This window comes from Anomaloglossus baeobatrachus, chromosome 8 (genome assembly GCF_048569485.1).
Source record: "Anomaloglossus baeobatrachus isolate aAnoBae1 chromosome 8, aAnoBae1.hap1, whole genome shotgun sequence".
NCBI lineage: Eukaryota > Metazoa > Chordata > Amphibia > Anura > Aromobatidae > Anomaloglossus > Anomaloglossus baeobatrachus.
This window is the reverse complement of record NC_134360.1, coordinates 172,344,942-172,369,513: the sequence shown is the minus strand read 5'-3', so window position 1 is coordinate 172,369,513 and position 24,572 is coordinate 172,344,942. Positions and strand designations below refer to the sequence as shown.

The window sequence follows — 24,572 nt, the reverse complement described above, 5'->3', positions numbered from 1 at the left end:
TGAAGTTTGCAGGCTCTAACTTATTTACATCTTATCAAACCTGCTAAATCTGCAGGGGGTTGAAGACTACTTGTAGGCACTGTATACTGCATTCCAGAATGCTATATATAAGACCCCAGGCCACTATGTAGAACATAAAAAAACCCTTTATTATACTCACCTGCGGGGCAGTCCCTGTACAGTTTCATTGTACAGAGCAGCATCTCTATGTCCTGCATTCCATAGGGAGAGTAAAGGATGCTTTACATGCTGCGACATCGCTAACGATATATCGTTGGGGTCACGTCGTTAGTGACGCACATCCGGCGCCGTTAGCGACATCGCAGCGTGTGACACCAAAGAACGATGATCAACGAACACAAAAACGTGAAAAATCGTTGCTCGTTGACACGTCGCTCCTTTCCCAAATATCGTTTCTGCTGCTGGTACGATGTTCCTCGTTCCTGCGGCAGCACACATCGCTATGCGTGACACCGCAGGAACGAGGAACATCACCTTACCTGCGGCTGCCTTCCATAAGGAAGGAAGGAGGTAGGCGGCATGTTCCGGCCGCTCTTCTCCGCCCCTCCTCTGCTATTGGACGGCTGCTTAGTGACGCTGCAGTGACGCCGCTATGACACCGAACGCACCTCCCCCTTGAAGGAGGGATTGTTCGGCGGTCACAGCGACGTCGCTGGAAAGGTATGTACGTGTGACGCTGCCGAAGCGATAATGTTCGCTAAGGCAGCAATCACCAAATGTCACATGAACAATGGGGGCGGGTGGTATCACGCACAACATCGCTAGCTATCGCTAGCAATGTTGCAGCGTGTAAAGCACCCTTTAGTCACTGTGTACACACTGCATTTTTTGCTGCGAATGTGCTGCGGTTTTTGCTGCAGAATTGGTGCAGTTTTTGTTCATAAGCTTCATAGAGTCCTTCACCAGCAAAGTCTATGAGAAATCAAAAATGCTGTGCGCACGTTGTGTCTTTTTTCCTTACAGGTTTTGCTGCAGAATTTCTGCTGCAAAAAGAAGTAGCATGTCACCTCTTTTCTGCGTTTTTCTGCATTTTTTCCTGTGTTTTGTCAATGACAGTTAAAAAACCGCAGGGACAAACTGCAGGCAAAAACGCGGTAAATACGCACCAAAAACAAACCACACCTGTGGTAAAACCGCATGCATTTTTGGTGCGTTTTTTCCGCAGGTAGGTGCGTTTTTTTGCTGGAGAAACAAATCCGCAGTGTGCGCACATAGCCTAAGGCAATTGTTATTGCGTTGCGTGGTGCTGACACCTGCAGAAAAAAATTCAGCATTTATGCTACGTGTGAACACGGCCTCAGCGATACATATTTATTACATTTTTATGGGTTTTAATAGAGAAAACCGCAGGCAAAAACACTGTGAATCTGCACCAAAAACGCAACAAAAGAGTTACCTTTTTAAAGAGCAGAATTAAAGCTTTTTCTGTATTATAAAAACACTTAAAAACGCAATATAATTCTGCACCAAAAACGCAAGAAATAATTGGGAAATGGCATAAAAATGCAGCAAGAATGCAATAATCAGGGAAGATTGTTATTGTATAATTTAGTGCAGACAGAGGCAGACAACAAAAAACAACGGATTCATGCAACACGTGAACACGGCTTTATAGACACAAAAAAGCAACATGTCATATAGTGACGCTTATATAAAGATGGGTACGCTCACACGAGCGTATAACTCGCATGAGTATCGGACCGCATCTCTCGGTGCGGCCGCACACTCTCCGGACAGGAGCATGTCAGCCGCATAGAAATACATGCAGCTGAGCCGCTCCTGTCAGCAGAGAAGCTAGCCGCGCCGGGTGATGCGGTCCGATACTCATGCGAGTTATACGCTCGTGTGAGCGTACCCTATGAGAAAGTTCTGGATGATACGACTACAGCTATTAACGAATGAACAGTCCAGGGCATCTGCTGAACATTCCTTACTGTCAAATAGGTGTGGTCACAATTTGCCGTGGCGCACTACGTGTGATGCACACTTTGTCCCTCTTTCTGTTCCTCAACAGTTGGTAGGTATGCTGTTTTTAACATTGTTCCATTTATTTCTAGTAAAGATTAAAAGGAACCTGTCACCACTTTTTTGGCCTATAAGCTGCGGCTACGACAACCAGGCTCTTATATACAGCATTCTAACATGCTGTATATAAGAGCCCAGGCTGCTGTGTAGAACATAAAAAACACTTTATAATACTTACCTAACGATCGCTGCGGTGGGCCTTATCGGTGACTCTATTGTCCGATGCCGGCGCCGCCTCGGCAATTCGGCAATCTTCGTCCTCTTTCTGAAGCCTGGGTACATGACGCGGCTGCGTCATACACACTCGCGGGGCCGCTCATTATTGCTCATCCATATTCACTGCTTCCCCCGCCCACTGGCAGTCCTGATGTCTGTGATTATTGGTTGCAGTCAGACATGCCCCCAGCATTTGTTACAGCATATGACTGCAACCAATCAGTGACCCTAGCTGCGTGTTACTATCGTGGTATAAAAATAAATAAATTGGCGTAGGGTCCTCCCATATTATGATACCTAGCACAGATAAAGCCCATGGCCAGAGGTTGCAGCCCACAGCCTCGCGCCAATCTTGGCTGTGTATCAAAATAAGAGGAACCGCATGTAGTCTTTTTTTTTTTTTTAAAAAAAAAAATTAAATGAATAATTTAAAAAAACGGTGTGCGGTCCCCCACAAGTTTGATACCTAGCCATGATAAAGAGGGTGGTTTTTTATATTTTATTTCAAATAAAGGATTATTTCGATGTTTGTGTTTATTTCTTTTAACTTACAGATTAGACACCTCATATATCTCTTTTCACTTACAGATCAGACGCCTCCCATTACTAAGCTAGGGCTTAGTGGCAGGTGTGAGCTGCCTTTAACCCCTTACTACCCTGATATCCATCGCACCAGGGCAATCGGGAAGAGCCAGGTAAAGTTCCAGGATTGTCACATATAATGGATATGACAATCCTGGGTGGCTGCAGGCTGCTATTTTTAGGCTGGGGGGACCCAATAAGCATGAGTCTCCCGAGCCTGACAATACCAGTCCCAGCTATCGTGCTTTATCATGGCTGGGAATCAAAATTGGGGGAGACCGCATGTTGTTTTTTCAAATTATTGATTTAAATAATTAAAAAAAAAAAAGATGCATGCAGTTCCTCTTATTTTGATACACAGCCAAGATAAGTGCATAGCTGGGGGCTGCAGCCTGTAGCGTATGCTTTATCTGTGCTGGGTATCATACTTTATGTGTCTCTTTGTGCTATACCCACTGTATTTTCCTTGTATGTGTTCATGTATGCATTTTATTATGTGTCTTTAGGTCCCTTGTTTTTGGACCTTATGTTTTAACTTTACATAAAGAAATTTGCATGTTTCTTGACCAGATAAAACTCTTTCTGCTTTGTTTTTCTAAATATATTGTGTAGTGGTCTCAGGGTGCTGCCACCACATGTATGGGTAGTACACCCTATTAACTATGTGCCATAGATATTGTTTGTTTAAGAATTAACATGCTGCAGATTATTTTATTTTCCAAATCCGCAAGTCACAAATAGGCAACGTGTGCATGAGATTTCAGAATTCTCATTGACTTTGCTGGCATCAGGATTCCCTTTTGTTTTTGTGACAAATCTGTACTCAAAACCGCATCAAATAAGTGCCAAAAATGCAAAGTGCACAAATGGATAGTCTCACTGACTTTTTATCTTAGATTTTTCTGGTTGACCAATCAATGTCAAAAAAACACTTCAATATCATTAAAACAGTCTGTTTTTTTGTGTGTTTTTTTATGCAGTTTTTGTGTATGAGGCTTTTTCTTAATGTTTCCTTTCATACAATTGTCAAATTTGAAATGTTTTGGATTGTTTTCAAGCAGAAAGTCCCCAAGAATTGACATTGGTCATGTTTTCCATTGAAATGAATAGGAAGATTATTCAAAGAAATAGTATTTAATGTGTTTTTTTTAAATGGATTTTGCACGGAATCTTATGGTATGTGCATGTGACACTCTAGCAAAACCAGGTAGTCACAGAAGTAGTCCACCCTCCTTGATTCCAACACAAAAACCCACACCCTGGTACAACACACAGCCATTAAAGCTTAGCCACCCCTTCATGACAATAGGGACACACCAGTGGGCGGGACAAGGCGGATGGGAGTGCCCACCTAGGGGTTCTGAGGTGTCAGGGGCAGGAACCAAGTAGTCAAGAGTTGACAGTTGACAGTGGAGGAATCAAGTTGAGTGCTGACAGCCTGACGGTAGTCAAGTGCAGGGAGTCAAGGGTTGGGGCCTCTGGACTATCGGACTAGGTGGCAGACGGCAAGCAGGACCATAGGCGACGGAGATCCGGTTGCGGGAGACCTTAAGTGGACCGGGGCAGGGTTGTAGACCGCTGGTGCCGAGCACAGTCGGGGTACCTGGACCCTAGGATGAGGACGGTTACAAGCCCCCTTGTTAATTGACAAGGTTTCAGGCCTTGTTCCACAGGAGCCCAGAGAGCAAAACAGAAGCCCAACGCGGGGGATAGGGTATCCGTCAGAACCCACAGAAATCCCAAGGTTCAGATTTCGCGGGCCACAGCTCCCAAACATGCACAGTACCGGAAGTGGACTTCCCCGTTCCAAGCGGAGTCGTCCGAGAGAAGACACAGACACTGAGTGCAGGAGGAAGGGACCCCTGTTTGCTACACCCGGGTATGGAACCGTAATAAACATGCCAAAGGTGACCGGTCACTGGCAACTTGGTTTACCACTGGACTTGTGTGTGATTTTTTGAACTCTGAGTACACCATTGACCCCCGGTCCAACCAGGCACGCCACCTCCAGCAGCCATTACTCCTGTGTACCTGGGCCCCGGGACTACACCTCCCTTATCCGTGGAGGGGATCCTACCTTGCTGCCCCGCTCCATCAGCCCCGGGCGCCCCATCACCAGGCAGCGGCGGTGCTACCAAACCTCACCGCAACCCACGGGTGGCGTCACCGACACATCAATCCCCTGTAAATACTCCCTTCCTACGGTTGTGAGGACGGCCAGCCGTACGAGCCCGAGTCCGGTCACCACTTGAGCCGCAGTAACCACCCCGGATCCGAGCAGCCCCTGCAGCGGCCCCTGTCCGCAACATGCAGACAGTCAGGATTTACAGCAGAAAACTCTACTGCAAATCCTGATGTAGGCAGGAAAAATGCTGAGTAAAATATGCACTTTTTGCAGTGTTTTTGTAGCGTTTTTTACTTGCGTTGTTCTTGCAGATTTTCCCTCCCTCAATAATATGGATGTCTTTTTCCCCTTTTTTGACATTCATCTCTTAGCTGAAAGTTTGTAGTGATATAAAATTCACATATACACAAATGTTTCTGTTTTTTTTGTATTGTCCATTGTGTTTATTTTGTAAATACAATATTTTCTTACTCTGTAAGATTTTGAAAAATTCCCCCTAAAAAGCATGTGAAAAATAAACATCCACAAAACAGTACAAAAAGGCATGGTAAAAAAATCTACAGGACACACAGGACAGTGCGGGTTAATAGAATCTAGTGTTCTCTGTTATCAGACTGTAATATCAATCTAGAAACATATGTGCCATGGTGACTTCTCTATCTCACATATACCCTGGAGTAAGTGTGAGTGGCAGATCCCTGGCACCACACACCCGGCCTCCCATATCACAGCCATCCACCAGCACAGCCCCCTCCTCCTCCTGTGTAATGACAGCAGGTAGTGTCACAGCCACATGCACCTCACTGCGCATGCGCGGCAGAGGAGCTGCAGCCCAGGGCAGATCTGGAGAGAGGCGACGGGACCGGAGCGGAGACAGCGGAGGCTGAGGATGGGCGCCGGGCGCTGCCACCATCACTGAGCGGCTGCCAGCCCTGGAGAGACCCGGAGGGAGCGCGGAGTGTCCTCCAGCAGGTGCTGCACATTCAGCCAGCTTATGTCCCCACTATGAAGAGGAGCTCAGATGAGGAGACACCTACACCCAGCAGCCTGCACCCTGCACACAAGCTGGTGACCCTGCACAGGACCCTGCATAAGAGTGGTGACCCTGCCCAAGAGGCTCTGATCCTGCACAGGAGGTGGTGACCCTGCACAGCACTGGAGCCTGTGACCACCCTGCACAGGAGCCTGTGACCCTGCATAGATGTGGTGACCCTGCACAGGAGGCTGTGACCCACCCTGCACACAAGCTGGTGACCCTGCACAGGAGACTGTGACCCTGCACAGCACTGGAGCCTGTGACCCTGCATAAGAGTGGTGACCCGGTCCAGGAGGCTCTGATCCTGCACAGGAGGTGGTGACCCTGCACAACACAGTAGGCTGTAACCCTGTACAGCAGATTGTGAACCTGCACAGCACTGGAGGCTGACTCTGCACAGGAGGCTGTGACCCTGCTTAGCACAGGAGGCTGTGACCCTGCACTGGAGGCTGTGACCCTGCACAGGAGGTGGTGACTGCACAGGAGGCTGTGACCCTGCTTAGCACAGGAGGCTGTGACCCTGCACTGGAGGCTGTGACCCTGCACAGGAGGTGGTGACTGCACAGGAGGCTGGGACCCTGCATTCTGGATCTACACTCTGCATCCTTAGAACTGAACTTCTGCTGCCAAAGATGAGGCTGGCAGAGCTGTGATCAGCCCTCCCCTGCCCTCCACTACTTTCCTTCCATCTTTATATTGCACTTGCACTTTTTATTATTCCACCTCTCCCAATGGAGCCTTGGAGGCAGTGTGCCCAGTGGCTGATCAGGTGCAGGGTGCTGCCACCAAACCATCGGGTAACATGGGACACTGCGCAGGTTTTCGACCTGGCCCAGACGCTCCGGGATGGGGTTCTGCTGTGCCAGCTGCTCAAGAACCTGCAGCCCAGCTGTATCAACCTGAAGGACATTAACCTTCGGCCACAGATGTCCCAGGTCAGTAAGTGCCCAGGTGCCATCACCGACTGCTTATTCCTATCGCAATAGGTTTATGACCAGATTTGTGTATACAACTTATCATGATCCTGCTAGAAAACGAGTCTATAACACTAACATGTTCTGTAGCGCTGTACAAAGAACGGTCTCACATCTGTCCCGAAGGGGCCCACAGAATTTTTGTGTTGGATGTATCATGTGTACCCGTGTACAATGATGGGCTCCCATTGATATCCCGTGCTGCATAGAACCAGGATGTCTATAGCTTCTTAGTCTAAATATGTTTCTGGAATAAAGTTTGGCTTGTCGCTGGTATCTTGTGTAAACAGGTGAAAAGTTTGCAGATTGATACCTGTGTCCTTATGGCCTCTGGAGCCACCATACTGCACATGGGAGCTGTCCAACATGTGGACAAACCAGCTGTGATGTCCTATTATCATGTGTGGGTCCAGCACCAATTCTCACCGCCGCTCCCTGGTTGTCCTGTGTATGGTTTTGGCCACAGTATTATCATGTTGTCCAGATTCTTCCATGGGATGTTACTGAGGATGTTACATCTGTAATGTGAATGGCAATATTTTGGAGACTTTGGGCCCGACTTCAGTTTTTTGTCATTTTTTTTTGTATTAGTTTGTATGTTTTGCACCAGATTCAACATTTCTCATATGGTTTATGAATTTCGGGCAAAATCCAAAATACTCTTTAATATTTGTTTTTAAATTTTGTTTGGTAAAAATTTGCATCTTCTACTAAATGAGGGAAAATTTGAGCAAAAATTCCAGATGTATAAAAAGTATAAAGTCACTCCAGGGCAGGACTGGAGTCCGTTTACTCAAAAATGAACAACTTGTTATAAAGTTGCAATTAATGAATCAGCTGCAAATGTGGACACCCCAAACCTGACCCACAATGGCAGGCAAACAAAAAACCACAGAAAAAACAAACAAAACACAACAGGCGAACGGGTGCATGTAGAATGTAGATATATATATATATATATATATATATATATATATATATATATATATACACAGTATATATATATATATATATATATATATACACAGTATATATATATATATATACATATATATATATAATATATATATGTATATATATATATATATATGTGTATATATATATATATATATATATATATATATATATATATATGTATGTATGTATATATATATATATGTACACTTTAGGAAGGGGCAAATTAAGGTTTACATATTGATAAAAGCTTTTTAGCAGCTCTACCCGCCATTCTCTGATATAACTGTCAATCTGCGCTCTATGGCAAACGGTCTCTGCAGACTATGGCGATCTGTGAGGTCTTGGGGATCTTAGCGGGATCATCAGATGTAAGCGGCATGTTGGCCGACATGAGATAGACTCACTATGGGTACTCGTTAGACTTTGGGTAGACTGTGGCTCTTGTGGTAGACTGATCTGTACACTACCGCCACATTTTCTTTCTCCATGGCCAAAGAAGATTACGGGATGTGCATGCGAGCTCTATATTTGTAGTGTGGGCTGGAAAAGTCCCTGTTGTATACTATAAAGCTATGATCTATCTGTAGGGTTCCCTCCACCTGGTATGAAAAGTGCATCATTTTGGTCTCCATCAAGGTGGTATGTCTCAGCATATTATTTTTTTGCACTTTATGGAAAGTGGAGTACATCCAGCATACATTTATTACATAAAGACCCTATACCACTATCCGTATATTATCCGTATGATCTGCATCCGTATATTATGTAAATTATCGAAATCTGCCATACAACTCTGAAAAGGTTCAATGTATCGTGCACAGACCCAACACTCTGCCCACATTTGGGGTGTGGTGCTTAATTTCCTATATAATGGATACCCACAGTGTTCACAGTCCCATTGACTTTTAATAGGGTCGTTGAAGCTTTGCTATACCATATTCTCAAATTATCCACCCATAAAACAGATACTTTATTTGTCAATTCATAAAACCACCATAGGACAGACAAATAAAGTATCTATTTTATGGGTGGATAATTTGAGAACATGGTCTAGTAATTAAAAATATCCCTTATTAACTTTCCTGGTTTTCTAGTTGAAACTTTCGCAGGAATATTAATGCTAGTGTATGCAATGCTATTTCTTCCACCAATTTTGACATATCTTCAACAGAGTTCCTAATGGAGTCTCAGATATGGGTGTGAATACAAATGCAGCCAACTCTGGTGACGCATGTCTTAAGGGTTGCAGTAGAAATAGTAATCAAAACCATTCCCTATGTATTTTCACTTAAAGGGGTTGTCCCAGGCTGAAATGAAAAGTCTGCAGTCACTGTATGTGACTGTAAGCTGCCAAGTTGTATTAGTGTGTAATGAGCACACTGTCAGGATTCCCTTGTATTCCCCTCATGTGATTTGCATACTTGCGGTCAAGTGTCAAGTAGACTCCGGCACTTCTTTATTGAGAGAAGCCAGGTAAGACTAAACATACAAATTGTCTACCCACACAAGCAATACAGGGAATTTGTTGTGACAGTGTGTGCATTGCACACTGTCAAGATTTAGCTGTTTGCAGTCACATACACTTTTCATTTCAGTCCGGACAACCCTTTTAAAGCATTGGGGATGAGTAATTGAAACCTCTTTTGGTGAAAAACATCTAATATCTATTTATATTCATACACGAATCTTTTAATATAACTATATGATCATCATATAGTGAGATAAGGGCACAAACCTGACACTCTACCCCCAATCCAACTCAGCCAGTCCAGAACGCAGGTGAGTAACAATTCTGAGACATCCTCCATAGTCACCTGTCCTCTGTCGGTTGTGAAGCAACATCCCAACCAGAGACAATAGAGAAACTTTGTACCAGAGTTTTCCTTAATATATATATATATTCTTTTTTTTCTTATATTTTGCCTGTTCTGTTTAGTAAGTTCTCTGCCGTATGGTTGTACAATGTTCCTTTGTGCATACAACATATCATTTGCATCTGTTGTGTATCTTGTAATAACAGTGTATAAGGCATTGAATGCTGGAAGTGTGCGTCCGGCGGCTGATAATGAACTAGTGTCAGTGTTTACTGATGCTGAACATAATGAAGTCACTGTAGTGAGCGGCAATGATGAGGCTCCGTGTGGTCATAGCTGTGAGCTGAATACAGAGATTTTATATATATGATTTTCATATAGGAATGTGCAGATAACAGTAATTTGCACCTCGTATTCACAGGGTATAAATATCACAGTACTGATTATGACCAATGTCTAATTGTAGCATTCACAGTTATATGTGTTATAGACGTCAGTAGCTTTTTTCTTTATATAGGAAAGCTGGGTAGCTATCAATATGGCTGCCAGTATAGCTCATAGTTATAGTGGCACCCAGCTTTCCTGCTCTGTAAACTGATGTATATAGACCATTAGAGCTAATAGATATCAGGTAACCTGATCATCAGGGAAACCGATATGACAACTGCTGGATTGAAGGCTAGAGGGCAATTATCTTTGTCTACGATCGCATGTATATGATGATGATACCACTGACAGATGTAAACGCATCACCATGTGCCGCTGATCAGCTCTGTTTCCGTTCGGTGGGCGGTAGGTCATACAGAGGCTGGAGGATGTCACAGATGAGTAGCTCACACTGTCTGCTGCTTGCATGGCTGACGGGTGCAGTACAAGGAAAGACGGAGCCGCACATAATAGGGTTTATTAGCACTAAACACTTGGAAAAGATTTAAAGAGAAATGAACATGGCAAAATGGTATAATTGTTAAATCCACACGGAGCAAACGTGCGGCAGAATTTCCATCTGGATTTTATGAGCGGAAACGCCAACACCAGCATTCTGGATAAGATTTTCCAAAATTTTATCCACGCTCTATAGAATAAAAAACAGAAATTAACCAGTCTGCAGTAAGTAAATTTATGCTACACAATCATATACATATACCGGTTTTGTGCAGGTTAGGGTTCCCTCCAATTGGAAGGGTCCCAGCAACAGAAGTCTATCTCAAGTGGACTTCCCAACTTTACTGTCCTCCTCTCTTGTAAAGTGAAACAGAACAGAACCAAAAACCATAATTGTGAAGCACCGCAACGCCAGGATTACCGTAATTAGCCCACTGCTTTTATTGTACTCACAAGACATATGGGAAAAATCAGCATCTAATCAATTATAGAAAAATACATGAGCTTGCTACTTGTCCAACTTGACTTTCGCCATTTAGGCTTTGTCCTGTGATATCTGGCTCCAGGATGTTAGCAGCATACATATTGATACCGTATCGTCTTAAATTAGGCAATACCCGTGTGTCACAATAACTGTGGGATAGTGGGGAACTGGGGCTCCTAAGCTGTCCCTGAAGCTAAGGGGCCCTATGCTATCCTTAATCTCAGGGATACTCCTGATGGTGGGGATGCCTGAAGCTGGGGTCACACATAGCGACGTAGCAGCGATCACGACGGGCGACCTGACCTTATCAGGATCGCTGCTGCGTCGTTACATGGTCGCTGGTGAGCTGTCAAACAGGCAGATCTCACCAGCAACCAGTGACCAGCCCCCAGCCAGCAGCGACGCGTGGAAGCGATGCTGCGCTTGGTAACTAAGGTAAATATCGGGTAACCAAGGAAAGCACTTCTCTTGTTTACCCGATATTTATCTTAGTTACTAGCGTCCGCCACTCTCACGCTGCCAGTGCCGGCTCCCTGCTCTCCTAGCCAGAGTACACATCGGGTTAATTACCCGATGTGTACTCCAGCTACGTGTGCAGGGAGCAGGAAGCCGGCACTGGCAGCGTGAGAGCACACCGCTTAGCGCTGGCTCCCTGCACTCCTAGCCAGAGTACACATCGGGTTAATAAGCAAACCTTTGCTTATTTACCCGATGTGTAGTCCGGCTACGTGTGCAGGGAGCAGGGAACCGGCACTGGCAGCGTGAGAGCGGCGATGCTAGTAACTAAGGTAAATATCGGGTTACCAAGGAAAGGGTTTCCCTTAGTTACCCGATGTTTACCGTGGTCCCAGCTTACCGCAGGCTGCCAGACGCCGGCTCCCTGCTCCCTGCTCGCTTCAGTTCGTCGCTCTCTCGCTGTCACACACAGCAATGTGTGCTTCACAGCGGGAGAGCGACGGGCAAAAAATGAAGCAGGACATTCAGCAACGAGCGGCGACCTCACAGCAGGGCCAGCTCATTGCTGGATGTCACACACAGCGACAGCGACGGGACGTTGCTGCTACGTCAAAGAAAATGGTGACTTAGCAGCGATGTCGTTGTCGCCGTCGCTGTGTGTGATACCACCTTGAGTTTCCTTCTTGGTCCTGCTCCTCACCAGTCCTGATCTGATTCCCCCTTCACCAGGAAACAACAGGACAGGAGTGTGATGAAACCAACAGATAAAGACAAACTAGAGAAAAACAAAACTCTGTCACACTGCATGTACACACAAAGATTATGACAACAAGAGATTCAGGAGCAGGAAGGAAGCTATAAAACAACAGCAGTACACTCCACACCAAGCAATAAGCACAAATTTCTCCAGAGAGGCTGAGACACGATACCTCACAGACCAACATAGATAAACTTTAGCTAGCATGGGTGGAAGGATTCAGCCAGCATAAATAGGGGGGGAGCAGATGCGATAGGCACCCGAGAACATGTGATCAATGTAGCAAGTAGAACAGCAGATATTAACTCTTGCTAACCAGACTATGAATTAGCACACAGTAGGTCGATGCCCAAGTCTGCCTATGTTGATCCCAGACACCAGAGAAACCATTGGGCGGAGTGTCAGAATCTGCAATTTGAAAAAGTCCCGAGGCCGCCATGACAAGTTTGTGCCAAACTCGGTGTAACACTATATGCCTTTACATAGATACGTGATACATGATAGAAAATAAACCACTGTTCATTAGAACAGACTAGAGTTAATGTCTAGCGGCCAGGTTGGCAGCTCTGAGAACTTTATCCAACCTCCCAGCTGGCCCATCGTGACATCACATGTGATAAAAATGTCGCAACAAGCCCGCTAATCAAGCGTAGAGCCGCAGTTGCTGGAAGGTCAAAGGGCGGTTCTCAGGGCTTCTGTGTGACACTCACAGCTAGGTCCTGTGAATTGATTTACACCCACTCTACCCCTGACCCTTTAGCTGGTTCACTAGTTCTCCTTAAAATATTTTTGTTTTGTACTAACCACTAAATACTGGGGACATCCCACAAGGAATGCCATTTTGGAGATACTCTAATGCATTTGTCCTATCATAATTTGGCCCTCATTGGTCATTCTGATCCTCACGCTTGCTCATTTTTCCTGCTTCCAGCACAGTCACTTTACAGAACTGTTATTTCTGCCTGATATCTCTGACTTCAACAGGTGCCCTTGTAAAATAATCTTTGTGGTCATGAGATATGGTTCTGGTCCATGAGCCAGGTTTTAGTGGCCTGGTAGTCTGGTCTGGACTGTATTGTCTGGCCCTGATGCCAAGGTGTAATGGTGCCATAACGAAGGGTGTAATGGTGCTTGTGTCGGCAGCCAGGGGCATAATAACTACAGCATTATATAAGTAGCACTTGTCTGATTTCCTTTAGCATATGACTCAAGAAAAAAGAGAAGACTGATTCTTATTTCAGCCGTCATGCAGCAGTGAACGGAGCCATTATATAGCTATTAGGCCTGTAGGGTAAATGATCGCAGGCCGAGGAAGCCTCCCTGTACAGTGCATTGGAGGAAGTGGTTTGTGTGACTGAATTTAACCTTGTGTGCACTCATAGACTTTGCAGAAAGCTATTAGAGGACAAGTCGCTTCTTATTAATGTTCAGGTTTACAGTTCCACCATTTTCCTCATCAGTAATATTTTCTGGTGAACACCTTGGGACAGTTGAATCAAAATGACATAAAAAATGTCCTTTGTTACCTATAGCAACCTATCAGAGCTCAGCTTTCATTTCTTAAACTGCTGTGGTAAAATGAAAGTTGCACTGTGATTGGTTACTATTGCTCCTTATAACCGTTTTGATCTGAATCCCTGGCCTTTTGGGTTGTTTCACACATTGGGGCATATTTATCACAATGGCATTTCCTCAGGCGTAAAGCCCCCATACACAACAGGTATCTGTCGGCTGAACAATGGTTAGGCCGACAGATATCCCCACCGACTCTCATACTCAGGGGAACTTGTTCTGCTGAGTGTCCCTCTGTTTTCTATGCAAGAGCCGCTGCCAGAGAGGCAGTGGCAGCAGCTTACCTCACAGAAATCAAAAGGATTGGCAGGGGGGGGGGTGGAGGGGGGGTACGGTTAACATTAATCACGGTTAACATTAATCAAATGTGTAAAGAGGCCTTAAGATGGCCAAAATTCATGATGCACACCCCCTTAATAATTTTAGCACCAAAGAAATCTATTAATCTCTATGCTGGAATCGCTTTCTTCTATAATTTTCACAAATTTTTAGCATAAATGCAAATTAGTCAGGCTACTATTCGCCGTGCTTCTTTCACTAACCTCCCCTCATTTTTGATAAGTAGTGGAGCTTGTGTGCAAAGGCAAAAATTGAAAATATTTGGACAAAATAAGCCTTGCACAAAATTTTTGCCACTTTTACATTAGTTTTCTGGCATAAATCTAAAGGGTACTTTACACGCTGTGATATCTGTACCGATATCGCTAGCGAGCGTACCTGCCCCCGTCGGTTGTGTGACACGAGCAAATCGCTGCCCGTGGCGCACAACATCGCTAACAACTGTCACACGGACTTACCTTCCCTGCGACGTCACTCTGGCCGGCAAACCGCCTCCTTTCTAAGGGGCGGTTCGTGTGGCGTCACAGCGACGTCACACGGCAGCCGTCCAATAGAAGCGGAGGGGCGAAGATGAGCGGGACGTAACATCCCGCCCACCTCCTTCCTTCCTCATTGCCGGTGGACGCAGGTAAGGAGGTGTTCGTCGTTCCTGCGGTGTCACACACAGCGATATGTGCTGCTGCAGGAACGAAGAACAACATCGTACCTGCAGCAGCAACGATATTAAGGAAATGAACAACGTGTCAACGAGCAACGATTTTTCACGTTTTTGCGCTCGTTGATCGTCGCTCATTGGTGTCACACGCTGCGATGTCGCTAACGGCGCCGGATGTGCGTCACTAACGACGTGACCCCGACGATATATTGCTAGCGATGTCGCAGTGTGTAAAGCACCCTTAAGGATATGTTCACACAGGGCGTCTTCCCGTGTTTTTTTTGCATGGTTTTTGCATAGGTTTTATGCAAATCCATACTAATAAAACACTGCTTTTAGGCTATGAGCGCACGTTGCCTTTTTTGTGACCACAAAGATGCATAGTTTTTGTGCATTTTTGGCCGCTAAAAAACACACAAAAACACACCCGCGGTAATAAACGCATCATAAACACAAGTTTTTGTGCGTTCTACCGCGTTTTAGCTGCTGCGTTTTTTCCAATGCATTGCATGGGTGAAAAACGCTGGCAAAAACGCAGAAAGAATTGACATGTTGCATCTTTGTGGTCACTACAAAAACACACCTAAAACAAAACTGCACTGTGCTGATAGCAAAAATGAAAACTCATAGACTTTGCTGGGGAACCAAAGTCATGCAGTTTTAAGAACAAAAACGCACCCGAAAAACGCCGCGAAAAACGTACAGTTGCCACACAGTTCTAGAGTACCAGCAAAGCCTATGAGATTCCAGAAATATTACACACACAGACAAAACACCTGCATTTTTTTCCTGTCTGAAATGTATTCCTCCTGAGTCCTTGGTTTTTGTTGCGTCTTTGAAAAAGTAGCATGTGAATTCTTTCAGCAATTTTGACGGTTTTTCACTCATACAAAGCAATGAAGAAGTGCAAAATCACCAGAAAAACTGCACCAAAACCACAGATTATTTTCTGTGAAGAGATACATTTTTGCTACAGTTTGACTGCAGAAAAAAAATCAGCAAAACACCATGTGTGAACATAGCCTAATGGTGAATTCCATCCATTGTGCTTTTTTTGGGAGATAAATGGCACGTTATCTTCAGCTCTTTTCAGTGCACTGTGATGCAGTTTTTTTTATTACCATTTGGGTGCTTATTTGGGACTTGGTGTCTAGTTTTTAATTATGACAAGATGTAGATGTGTATTTTTTTCATGTGCCTTCCAGTAGGCATCATTATGGGGAAAAAAAACACTTGCATGGAACAAAAATAGCATTTTTCAAATTTAAAGGAATTGCAACAAAGAAAATTACTGGGAAAGCCTTAGTTATATACAGACATATATAAATACAGACATATTTTATTGATGCCCGATTTTTGTTCAGAAAGGAACACACCATTTTACAGAAAAAGCAAATTGAATGATGCTTCACATGTTGAGTTTTTTCTCTTTGCGATTTTTTTTTTTTTTTTTTTTTTTTTTAACCTGTATTGCATCCTCTAAAGATTCTTTCAGCAATTTTACTATACTTTTTCCCCATTAAGATCCTAGTACCCAAAAGTTGCATAGAAACACACAAAAATGCATAATTTACACTGCATTTTTTTCTCGCCATAACCTGCATTTTTCATCTTGAAAAAAAGCATCTAAAACACTAAGTTTTCTCCGGTCTTGATAAGGGGGCATGTTGAAGGTGCGTGCCTCTATGCACATTGTCACAAATATTATTCTAGTCAACGATTGGAGTATGATATCTGGAGTCAGGCACGCCATAGCTTGTCCCTAATTAGACAAGTTGCGGCATCACGCCAGTAGACCATTACCGTCACTCTCTAGCTACTCCTAATTTAGTGAAGCTCAACTAAATTGGAACAAAGTACACAAGTCTCAAAATTTTTGAGTTGTGAAAAAATTTTAACTTATAGAAGATCAAAATGGTTTACACCAGATTTCTGGCAAAAACGCTTTGATGAGTTGGGGCCTTTCTGTGAATGTGCCCTTACCGGGCATTTCTGGAGTAGCAGGGTATCTCAATGTATCTAGTGAAGCATTTCCCTATTATAAATAGTTGATTGAGTTACATAAAAAGCAGGAAATTGCAGGAACAGCCATTCCGTAACGTAATCTGTTCCTTTACCATCTTGTGTCAACTGGCATACGGATAGTGAGATCCTCAGAGCAGATCCTGAGAGCTCAGGTTACGTCTGAACCTATAGAGATACCGCTTTGATCCATTTCATGTTAACTGGACCATTTATGATTATTGCCGCATCTACGGTAACCTTAATTTGTGCTTTACAGTAAGACATTCCTTTCTAAAAAAAAACCCCATCATGAATAAAATGATGAGAGAGGACACACCCTGGGTTTATAGATGTAGTCTACAATAAAACATAAGTGCAATATAATTGGTAACATAGGAAGCACATTTTTTGCATTGTCAACATTAGTGCGCTGTTTTATAAGTGATAATTATAATTATTCTCAAATTCTATTATCATGACAAAGTAAACTACATATCTGCTTCTAGGATTTATAGGATTTATGTCCTTGAACTGGTCGCATTGTTTTCAGCCATTACAAGTTTTTATATTCTGACTGTATTGCTGGCTTTGTCTTCCAAGACCAAACTCCACCATCCCTGCCATAGGGTTTCCTCTTGATCCAGAGGTAGGTCTCAAACACTTGGCCGCCTTTTGTAGGAGACATATTTTGACACTAAGGTTAGGTTCACACCATTTTTTGCGACATGTCGGTCACTTGATCTGGGTTTCTTTCTGCAACCCTTAAAAATTAGATTGAGGTGGCTCCTCCAATGTAGTCATTGACTATAATGAGGCCGATGGAGTTACTTTGTGTTCTCTATGACCTCATTTTCGACAGTGGTCACATTTTTGAGGAGGGTACAAAAAACTGTGGTTGACTACATTGTTGTGCCCACCTCAAAAGGTGACCACTGTTGAAAATGCGGTCAAGACAGACCACAAAGTGTCTCCATCTGCTTCATTAAAATCAAAGGCCCCAATGGTGCATATTATTATTATTATGATTATTATTATTATTATTATAGCGCCATTTATTCCATGGCACTTTACATGTGAAAAGCGGTATACATAGTAGGGACAAGTACAATAACTATAAACAATACAAGGCATAGACAAGTATAGGAGGAGAGAGGATCCTGCTCGGGAGGGCTCACAGTGTACAAGGGATGGGTGAGGATACAGTAGGTGAGGGTAGAGCCGGTCATGCGGTGCTATAGCGGACTGAGAGTTACGGTAGGTTGTAGGCTTGAATCCTGTTTTTCAGGTCTTCAGACCGAAGCCCCCTTGATGTGTGGCAGAAACGTGATGTGAACATAGCCTTAGGCTGATTCATCATTCTTTTTACATAATTTTTGGGGAGTAAAAGTTTGAATTTTAGATATTTTATTTTTGTGCCAATTTCACTAGTTTTTCAGTCCTGATTATTTTTTAAGTTTACTCAATATTGTAATTGTGGTTTTTATTCAGTTTTTGACAAATTTATCATTTGCGTCTGTTGAAAAATCTAGGGCGAAAAAGTGGAATGAGTAAGGGTTGTCCAAGTAGTGGTCTTTCTTTTTAAGCAAACATCATAAACCATTATGATGAATTTGGCTCATAATTTTGGAACAAAATGTAAGACAAGACAAAAAAAGACTAAAATAAACGAAAATGATCATCTGGGGCTTTAATTCCTCATTGTTTTTTAGTAAAAACAAAAAGGGAGCGCAATGAGGAGCACCTATGAGGCAATTGATGCTTAGGGATTAAAATCCGCTGCTCACCTTAACGGGTTGTGCGCCCCCGCACAACCCCAGTGTTGGGCTGATTAACGTGGAGACATTTCTGCCATCCTCTCTCAAGCTCTGCTGCTGAAAAACGATAATCCAGAATCATGTGATCACACACAGGGCTGCGTCACCACAGATCCTGTGGTCTCCGTGTTGTTGCACCCGGTGTCCAGCAGAGGGATTTCCAAATCAACTAAGCGATCTCCTTCCTCTAAGCAGCTCCTGCCGAGCTTCCCAACAAGGGGAATGTATAGAAGAAACAAAAGAAGTACGTCTGGTGGAGCTCTGATAAGGAAAAGGGACCAAAGGATTTTTTAAAAAAAATAATCCAAATCTTTTATTAGCAATCCCTTATATTCCACAATGTGTTTCGACAACCAGTATGTTGTCTTCCTCAGGTGATATAAGAGATGTCTCTTATATCCCCTGAGGAAGACAACATACTGGTTGTCGAAACGTGTTGTGGCATATAAGGGACCACTAATAAAAGGTTTGAATAATTTTTTAAAAAATCCTTTGGTGCCTTTTTCTTATCAGCCCTCCACCAGCCCTACTTATTTTGTTTCTTGTATACATTCCCTTTGTTTTTTTAGGTAATTCCACATTATAAAGCTTTGAGAAGCGTTTGAAATAAACAAATAAATCTTTCCTTTAGCCTACACAATCTCTCTAAAGGGGTTCAACGAGAAAGTGGATCAGTTTCCAAAATGAACCAGATTTTATCCTCAGACCCACTCTCGATAATGAAGAAAGCAATCTAATTGGTTACTATGGTTCACTACTCTGCTGGTAATTCTCCACAATGCATAGTAGATATTTTCATCTAAACAAGTAAGATTAAAGTTCAGCTCACCATGAAATAGGAAACCATTGGATGTGATTCTGGGATTAGCTTCCCCAATGTTTTTCCGCATCGTCATGGTTTTAAGGATTTAAGTGAATGGATTTTTAATTATCTTTGCACGTTGTGCTGAATACCTCTACCTTTGATATTCATCTAAGCAGTATGAGCTGTGTATACCTATTATAGGCAGATAAACAGCCCCCCTGCCTCCAGATTAAGCCTCATTGACTACAAGCCACATACCAAGCGGCACTGCTAATGGACCTAAAATATATTGCTGCGCCTACAATTTTATATAGAAGGGCACTGAAAATTGTTTTTTCTCAAATTCAGAATTCATAAGAAATAAAACTGAATGCTGTATTATGAAGACATCATATGACTTCACACAAAATATATACTCAAATTGTGTATACATGAGCTCTCAGAAGGATTGTCACTGTTCATCCCTATAAATAATTTCTGATTTCTGCTTTCCATCCCCACACTATTATACATTGTGGGATTCTAGCTATAAAGCTGTGGTCCTATGTCTGCCAGTGAGGTGGAGATAAACCATGATCTCTTTCCAAGGACAACCAGGGCAATTATGAAAGCCGATATGCTTTTGACTAGAGAACATGACATTAAAGGGGTTGTCTGGTTTGGACAATCTTTTTTAATTAAAAGGGAGCTTTCGCTGCTGAAACCCCCAGCAATCATATGTACGGTAATCGTCATGAGAATGTGCAGCAACCTTGTTGCAGCGCCTCTTTAGGAAGAACTCTTTAAAATAATTAATATGGACTTTAATATTGATGAGCTATAGGTCGCTACTGTCAAACCAGTGGGGATCCAAATGGTACGTCAACCGATCATTTGATTATAGTGGGCAGACACTACACATAGCACATGAATGGTGCGTTGGGTAGTGAATGGTATTGTGTGCTCTCTCCTATCTGCTTGTACACAATAAAGATTGCCTTATAATTCACGACCACTACACAATGTACAGAGCAGTGCCACTACCGGTATGTTTGGCATTTACTGATTTCTGGGGGTGGTGGGAGGCACACCCTTACCAGTCCCGTTAAGTCTTTATTTGTCATTTGCTCTCCTTTTATATTGTGTTGTTCTTTCTAGATATTTCATAGTTATATCTCCTTTTGGGCCAAGCTCCAGTAGCCATGCCCATACATGTCACATAGTGGAAGTCTTTTATTGGTCTGTAGTTTTATAGCAGAAATGTGAACAGTTATTTGCAATGCCTGTCTCCTGATACATTTGCTTTAAAAATTCCACCAGGTTTGTGTTTCCGGTTATTCATCTCGGTATAGACTTTGTAGCCTTTGTCTCTTCATAGGCCCTGATTCATCATAGTGTTTACGACTAGCGAAGAGCGGACCCATTGAAGTTCGGTTCGGCGGCTGCATCAAGACTATAAAGGTCGGTTTGGGACCTGAACTTGACGTGTGCCCCAATGAAAGTCACTAATTGGGCAGTTTGGCTGTCCGCCACAGGCAGCCAGCCATAAACAGATCACTTTCTTGAGGAGGGTGGGCACGATTTTTCCATTTTTGTTGTTTGGTGCACGCTTCATCCGATCACGCTGTTGTTACCCCCAGTGTGAGCCAATCAAACACTGCAAGCAGCTCACACTGCTCACACGAGCTTACCCGAGCACAGCGATGCTTGCGCGAGTGGTGTTCATACGTAAAGCACCCGAACTCCGAATCCGAACTCTATTTTTCTTTTGGTATAGTCTATGATTGGTACAAACACTGAACCTTGGGGTTCGCTTATTTCTATTTAAGGCGCAAAACACTTTGAAAAGTTGCAAATTTTTTGTGCAATGCAAAATTGCACAAAAAATGTACGATTTTTGGCGTTTTTATGTCAGTAATAGGTAGCTCCTCCAAAATGGGATGGGGTGTGGTTATGCCCGCCCGTCAAATTAATGAAAAGTGGCAACTGGAGTAACATTTCTGGCAAGCCACATGGAAGCACACGCCACTAGTGCCACTAATAAGACACAGTAAATTCACTAACAGTAAATTGATTAAGTTAGTAAATTAACTATCAGAGCATGTGCCTCCTAATAAATTCAACACATCTTTTTCTTGCACATCCCACATGAAGACTGGCCTACAAAACTCCATTGTGTGTTAATGAGGTTTTTTCTCTATTCTCCCTTTAAAAAGCAGGTGAATAATGTGACTATAAGAAATATTTTGAGGCTTAAAGCAGTCTGATGTAATCATGACAAGACTATCTTCTGTGTATTCTACCATGTAATAGCTCAGATTTGGGTTTTTCTGTAGCTTGTTTGTTGAAACGAGAAGAAATTAATGAACAACTCATAATGATCGTTTCTTCACTTCTTTCCAGTGGAAACTGGGGTGCTGCTCGGTTACTTTCTCTCTTGGTGAACATCGTACCCTTACATTTAGTTTTCATGCTACCTCCTTATAGGGTATATATTCTTAGACTTACAGGAGGGGAAACTATTGTCTTTCCATTTCCTGTATAGTGCTTAACGTGGGAACATATCACTTCCTACCATCTGCTGCCACAAGTTTTTTCTTTATAGACACACAGTCCATGAGTTTGACACTTTTCTCTCTATGACAAGGGCATCTGTCACCATGAAGATTCCTTTAACTTGCCTCTCCATTTATTAAATGGTCTCATGGTTTGGTGATCATAGTGGGGCGAAAGATAGAATTTAATATTGATGTACCAGCTCTAAAATGTAAGTCATGGACAAGTGAAACTCCTTGGCACTTCAAGAAGTTTCACCACAGAAAATTATCCTTGGTTATCCTGCCTGATATTAAACTTATCCTGCCTGATATTAAACTTATCCTGCCTGATATTAAACTTATCCTGCCTGATATTAAACTTATCTTGCCTGATATTAAACTTACAGTTAGGTCCAGAAATATTTGGACAGTGAGTTGGGCTCTACATGCCACCACATTGGATTTGAAATGAAACCTCTACAACACAATTCAAGTGCAGATTGTAACGTTTAATTTGAAGATTTGAACAAAAATATCTGATAGAAATTGTAGGAATTGTACACATTTCTTTACAAACACTCCACATTTTAGGAGGTCAAAAGTAATTGGACAAATAAACCAAACCCAAACAAAATATTTTTATTTTCAATATTTTGTTGCGAATCCTTTGGAGGCAATCACTGCCTTAAGTCTGGAACCCATGGACATCACCAAGCGCTGGGTTTCCTCCTTCTTAATGCTTTGCCAGGCCTTTACAGCCGCAGTCTTCAGGTCTTGCTTGTTTGTGGGTCTTTCCGTTTTAAGTCTGGATTTGAGCAAGTGAAATGCATGCTCAATTGGGTTAAGATCTGGTGATTGACTTGGCCATTGCAGAATGTTCCACTTTTTTGCACTCATGAACTCCTGGGTAGCTTTGGCTGTATGCTTGGGGTCATTGTCCATCTGTACTATGAAGCGCCGTCCGATCAACTTTGCGGCATTTGGCTGAATCTGGGCTGAAAGTATATCCCGGTACACTTCAGAATTCATCCGGCTACTCTTGTCTGCTGTTATGTCATCAATAAACACAAGTGACCCAGTGCCATTGAAAGCCATGCATGCCCACGCCATCACGTTGCCTCCACCATGTTTTACAGAGGATGTGGTGTGCCTTGGATCATGTGCCGTTCCCTTTCTTCTCCAAACTTTTTTCTTCCCATCATTCTGGTACAGGTTTGTCTTTGTCTCATCTGTCCATAGAATACTTTTCCAGAACTGAGCTGGCTTCATGAGGTGTTTTTCAGCAAATTTAACTCTGGCCTGTCTATTTTTGGAATTGATGAATGGTTTGCATCTAGATGTGAACCCTTTGTATTTACTTTCATGGAGTCTTCTCTTTACTGTTGACTTAGAGACAGATACACCTACTTCACTGAGAGTGTTCTGGAGTTCAGTTGATGTTGTGAACGGGTTCTTCTTCAGCAAAGAAAGTATGCGGCGATCATCCACCACTGTTGTCATCCGTGGACGCCCAGGCCTTTTTGAGTTCCCAAGCTCACCAGTCAATTCCTTTTTTCTCAGAATGTACCCGACTGTTGATTTTGCTACTCCAAGCATGTCTGCTATCTCTTTGATGGATTTTTTCTTTTTATTCAGCCTCAGGATGTTCTGCTTCACCTCAATTGAGAGTTCCTTAGACCGCATGTTGTCTGGTCACAGCAACAGCTTCCAAATGCAAAACCACACACCTGTAATCAACCCCAGACCTTTTAACTACTTCATTGATTACAGGTTAATGAGGGAGACACCATCAGAGTTAATTGCAGCCCTTAGAGTCCCTTGTCCAATTACTTTTGGTCCCTTGAAAAAGAGGAGGCTATGCATTACAGAGCTATGATTCCTAAACCCTTTCTCCGATTTGGATGTGAAAACTCTCATATTGCAGCTGGGAGTGTGCACTTTCAGCCCATATTATATATATAATTGTATTTCTGAACATGTTTTTGTAAACAGCTAAAATAACAAAACTTGTGTCACTGTCCAAATATTTCTGGCCCTGACTGTATCCTCCCTGATATTAAACTTATCCTCCCTGATATTAAACTTATCCTCCCTGATATTAAACTTATCCTGCCTGATATTAAACTTATCCTGCCTGATATTTGTTAGGGCCAGGTGGACGGGCAGACCCAGGAGGTGGATCCACTGGGCCGAACTCCTTGATGATGGTAAGGGGTCCGGTAGCTGGAGCACTACAGGTAGCAGGACAGTCCGTGCACAAGAGTAGAATGGAGAAGTCCCTGGGACCACGGAGTCACTGATGGTAGTCCGGGTGACGGAGCTCAGGTTCGGAAGCCGAGATGTTGTCAGGCGGAGTCCGGAACCGATGGAGCGAGATGACGGGTCACCGCAGGGATCAGAGATGGAACGGACTGTCAGGATGGCAGATAGGCAGCGTTCGGGGTTCGGGATTCGGCAGGACCGGATGGCGAAGCAGGATCGGCTCTAGAAGAGAGAGAGGTGAGTATCTCACAGGAACACAAGGAGACCTGACTC

At 43.3% G+C, this 24,572-nt stretch overlaps 1 protein-coding gene across 1 annotated transcript in view; it reads left to right on the top strand.

The window, feature by feature from the left end:
- The first annotated feature begins 5,785 nt into the window (after positions 1-5,785).
- VAV3 (vav guanine nucleotide exchange factor 3) overlaps positions 5,786-24,572 on the top strand; it is a 278,408-nt gene continuing 259,621 nt past the window's right edge. The window contains 1 exon segment of the mRNA XM_075322211.1: positions 5,786-6,940. Within this exon segment, the coding sequence (XP_075178326.1) occupies positions 6,737-6,940 (204 nt within the window). The 5' untranslated portion in view covers positions 5,786-6,736.